The following is a 5284-nucleotide window of genomic DNA, read 5'->3' on the forward strand; positions in this document are numbered from 1 at the left end:
ATATTGTGTTTGGGGAGGTTGGTGTTGTAAGCGCAAACTCTCTCTGGCTAAGGAAGACCTTGAATCCCAGCCTCCTACTTGCTGAGTGAGTGTAACCAGTAAGGTGTTATGTAATGGTTAAGCACCATTACAAGTATTTTAAAAAGAAAGGAGCCAAAGCTGCTTTTTTGGTGGGTCTCAGTCCCTATAGTGTGTATTACATGTGCTTGGAGGGTGGCTGCTGGATTAGGCTGCTCAAGAGACTTGAATAGAGAACTGCTGAATGCCTGCATCTCAGTTGGTGTTAAGCCTTAGTCAAGTGCTAAACTGCTTAGACTGGGGCAGTTGTGGATACGTACGGAAGCTTCTCGGCCTCTTGTGGGTTGAGAAAGCATAGTCCTATGCTTGCCTGGCAAGGGAAACACCGTGACCACTGAGGCAGTCTTCCTAGTCTTACCTGGGGAAGACTGCTGTCCTGACACGGGGATAGTACCTGCCAAGGTAATGTATAGTAAACCTCTCACTTAACTGCTGGAGTGGGAAGGTCTTGGCTTTATGCCCACTTTATGGAAAGGCGAGACTCCTCCCTAGCTTGCTCCTGCGGCCTTATGGCTAAGGGCAAGCAAAACTTGGGGCATCTGAACCCCAAGCCTCCGGGCTTGGGCCTGCAAGTAGGATGCCCACCAAAGGTTTTGGAAATATTTGAAGCCCCAGATGGGGGTGAAGGATGTTTGTTGGTAGTAGGGCCACTTTTATGGTTCTGGACTGACTCATGGATTTGGAATTTGTTTTGGCTAATTTGGCTTGGAATATGGAAAATTTAATTTTAAAAAATGTGCAGAAGCAAAACTCTACACCTACAGAACTTTCAAATCAAGAGGGAGGTACCTTAAGAGTTTAGCTGCCTCAAAGGTTAAGCAGTAGCTGAGCTGGGTTTTTAGGATCAGAATTTTGGATTTAAGTTTTTGAGTTCCATGTAAGTCCTGCTTTAGTTGCTGTAAGTCCCTTATTGGATCTGTCTCTAAATAAGTTGTATTAGGTCATCTAGGAAACCTGTGGCAGGGCAAGGAATTAAATCCAGCTCTCTCCCAAGCCCTAGGTTAACACCCTAATCACTGGACCATCCATCTCTTATGAGGTGAAAATAATAGGGCATTTTAAAGTTTCACTCGCAAGCTTTCCATTCAGAGGTCTCAGTGGGTGAGATCTGATTGCTTTCCTGTACTATTTCATATACTTTTACATATTTTAATATAATTTTATTACACTTCAAGTTTGTTTGTTAAATTCCTTAATTGCATTTTGTATCTAGGCAATTGTATACTGCACAGTTGAACACTAGCATTTATCCATTTACCCACAATTTGTATTTGAGAAGGAAAGCATGTGGCTATCCTAAGAAAGATCCCAAATTATTAGGCTGGTCTAAATGGAGCCCTAATATTTTCATCCTATGCTCTTATTTTTCGTCTTTACATCTTGCACACTTTATCCTATCAAGCTGCTGCTTGTTACGTTCAAAATAATGCTACAAGCTAATGTTACTTTAAAATTTAGCATACTTAAGCAAGAGTCTTGAGGTTAATCTTATAAAGACCCAGTGATTGTTCTTTAAAAATAATATGGAGTACTTTACATACAACAAGCATCTGGAACATAGCTGCCTATTAAAGGGATTTGCCACTCTAACACCAATTTGCATTTCATTTTTCAGCACCAGGGTTTATATTTATAGTCCCTAAAGCCCCAAGCAAAGGACCAATATGAAGGAAACAAGTTATTTCCTTAAGAATGGAGCTTGTGGCTTTCTTTTCTTATCTTTACCTACGCATATGTTCCCTCTCCTTCAGTGTTCTCTATGATATAATGTGGTTTCAGCTGTTTTCATGTGAACTTATATAGTTCTTTGGCTGAAGAAAAAATGGAGTGAAGAATTTAGCTCTATTTATAGAGTAGTTCACTACCTCATTGCTGTAGAAGTTATGTTTATAGGTCTCTCTTTCCATATAGGCCTCTAATAAATATTTGTGGGACATACTAAAAAAACGACATGGTCAGTACTTCTTGGAATAAATTCATTTAATCTTTTTAATTACAGGTTCCATTACAGCTTATAGAAAGCGTTGAATGCCGGGATATCTTTCAGCTTCATTTGACTTGCAAAGACTGCAAGGTTATCAGGTATGTGCAGACTGTTCTGTAAGATGGAAAGGTAACTTCATCCCAAAGAAAATGAAATCTAAGTACAAGGTAACCCTGCATTTCCACAAGCTGTGGATGGCTGCGACATTTTATGGATAATATTTTCTTCTATTTTGCATACATTTTTTCACAGAAAGATTCTCTTCTGTGTATTGTAGCTGGACATTTTTGAAAGAAGGATAGGTATTGGGTCTGTACTCTTTGTTACAGTTCAGAATAGTGGAAGTTATTTCTTTATAGAAGTCTTTCTAGTGCTGGAAACTGAACAGACCTTAGGTAGCAGAGATTTTGTAACCCTGTTTGGCAATACATGTTTTCAGTTATTTTGAAATCAATTTCACTCTTATTTCATTCATTAGTAAGAAGGGACCATATCTCTTTATTCAAACGTTTGCTGGCAATACATTTTTACAATAGAATCAAGTCCAACCCTACTAGAGAAGATTCAATATGTAAACTGTTTCCTAATATATAGCATTGTGGTGGGGACTAATTTGATTTTATAGGTCATGCTTTGTTGTTCAATTTGATTTTATAGGTCTTAGTTTGTTGTTCAGTCTGTGTTAAATATCTAAAAAATGGAGTGGATGCATGGCACAGCCCTGCTACACAGTAAATTACTTAAATCCAGGGTAAAGTTCCCCCGTGAAAAAGGTGTAGTAACTTTACTATGTGGGAAAATTCCTATGTAGGAGGTGTCCTGTGTCTGCTCCTCTCTCCATTTTCATCTCAGGGTAGACCTTTGCTGGCTTCCCTGCCACCTAATGGTCAGGTACTGGAATACCACCTACAGCAGGCGGATAGCTTTATGCTATGGAAAGATGTTGCATTGAAGCACTTCAAATATAGTTGTACTTTGAAGGGCTTCAGAAATGGAGGACTTCATATGTACACAGACTTATAGCATGGAACTGCATCCTTCTGGCTAGACCACTTCAAAATTGCCATTGCTGCCTGCAGTAGCACATTCTGTGGTTTCACTCCCCCAGCAGAGCCGAGCCAACTGTCAGTGAGTACTTTCCCATGTACTCACCTCCATTCCTCTGGAATGGCCTTCTCCTCTCCAAAATCAGGAGTGGCCTTTTTCGGAGACTGGAGGCAGAGCAGACAGAAGAACATTTAGGGCGCTGACCGATAAAAGCACCAAAAAGCCCTGCTGAAACACACAGAAGTTGACCTGGATCTCTTCAGCCTCCACAAGAGAAGACTGAGAAGTGATCTTGTGTTCGCCTACAAATTCATCAGGGCCCCAGGCACAGCAAAGAATAGGAGATGCTCTGTTTACAAGGGCATCCCTTGGAATAACTAGGAACAACAGCCACAAACTGATGGAGAGCAGATTTAGGTTAGACATCAGGAAGAACTTCTTTACAGTAAGGGTTGCCAGAATCTAAAATGGGCTTCCAAGGGAGGTGGTGATCCCCACTACCTTGGAGGTCTTTAAGAGGAGGCTAGACATGCACCTGGCTGGGGTCATCTCACCGTTCTTTCCTGCCCAGGGCAGGGGGTTGGACTCAGTGATCTACCGAGGTCCGATCTAACCCAAACTTCTATGAATCTGTGAATGAAAGTTTGACAAGCCGGGTCAAACTAATGCAATGCCTCTTCTGCGGGGGGAGACCAACCTTAAAGTAAAGCATTGTTTTGTTTGTGGTTTTTTCACATCTGTAAGCAGCCTTATTGATGGTCTGCTCCATTCTCCCTCCCTCCCCTTTTGCACAGGGGTCAGAGCAGAGCACTGTGGCATACTGGAGGACTGAGACCTCCCTGTCGCACTCCATAGAGCTTGCACATGTAACAGGAAGTGCTTAATTTTGAAGTGCTTCCAAGCAGTAGTGGTCTCCTCCAAGATTATTTTGGATCGTTTCTGTCATTTTCAGAGTGCTTCAAAGGATGTATGCATTTGTCCCCTCACTCTTTAAAGCACTTCGAAGGTAACTGAAGCATTTCAAATGTTACGTGTCTCCATTCTCTTAGACAGCTAGTTGTTTATCTGTTTCTTAACATGGAGTAAATTTATTGTGGTGAAAATACAGGGTAAATTAACTGTATTGTATATTTGTCATGGGAAAGATCATCCTTATTTGGAATTTTAATGTTGAAATTGAAGTAATTTAATACCAGCTTTACAAGGATGTTATTCCAGAGTGTAAACATTTCAGAAATCAGAAAGCAAATTTAAAGGTATTAATTAATTTAGTAGAGACACGTACTGTTGATATCAATGAATACAGTTAAATTTTAATCTGCATAGAAGAGAGACCCCAAGAAAATGCTAACTCCTGTACTTTGGGACCATCATAGACACTGTGTTTTAAGGCATAGATACCATATTTACAAAGTGCTTACACACAAAAATAAGTGTAAGCATCTTAAAAATTTGTCCAAGTGATATAATCAAGAATGTGAGCAAACCTATATTTCACTGTGCTTGTTTCGGGCATTATTCCGTAACGTGAAGGTAACTGCTTGGAAAAGGCTTGCTGCTGTTGTGAATTTGAGATATTGTTTGGCAGGCTAGTCTCTCCTGTGGACAGGACCTGCTTGTTAATTTTCACGTGCTGTTTCTGTTCTGTCATAATGACAATAAGCTCAGATGACAAAAATATTTTTTATGCTTCCACTGAAGTAAAATACAAATAAGGGAAGAAACAGCTTAAGATGTGAGGGAGGGAGAGAAAATTAGGGCTGCAGACACCAGGGTTTGTCCATGTTGGCTTCAAGTAAGTACATTTGTCAGTGGGAGTATTTCCCTATGTTCAATCAGAAAATGTATTACTGTTTGCGGGGCTGAAGAAGGCCAGCTGAAAGAAGGAGGTGGCTACACCTTTTTTTTTGGAAAGGAAAGGCATTTGAAGAGAAGTGTATTCACTGGGTTGGCTTTGCCATAAAGAACAAGATTGTCAGCCAGCTTTCAGAACTCCCTGTGGACATTAACGAATGCCTTATGACTCTTACCTCAAGCTCAGTAACAACCTGTATGCTACGGTCATAATCAGCAGGGATCTAGGTTTTCCCTGATTTTAAAAAATAAATAAATTTAAAAAATTGCAAATTCTGTGATAAAGCCCCCCAAATCCATTATTAAAATGAAAGCCCCCCG

General features: G+C 40.4%; 1 protein-coding gene across 8 annotated transcripts in view; it reads left to right on the forward strand.

Moving 5' to 3' along the window:
• The window catches only part of MTMR3 (myotubularin related protein 3), a 152631-nt gene that overhangs the window by 44840 nt on the left and 102507 nt on the right, over positions 1–5284 (forward strand). For all 8 annotated transcript variants that reach the window (XM_025193371.1, XM_025193376.1, XM_025193390.1 and 5 more), the window contains one exon: positions 2078–2160. In XM_025193371.1, coding sequence (XP_025049156.1) covers positions 2078–2160 — 83 coding nt within the window. The remainder of the gene's footprint in view (positions 1–2077; positions 2161–5284) is intronic.

Source organism: Alligator sinensis, unplaced genomic scaffold (genome assembly GCF_000455745.1).
Source record: "Alligator sinensis unplaced genomic scaffold, ASM45574v1 scaffold216_1, whole genome shotgun sequence".
In the NCBI taxonomy this organism is placed as follows: domain Eukaryota; kingdom Metazoa; phylum Chordata; order Crocodylia; family Alligatoridae; genus Alligator; species Alligator sinensis.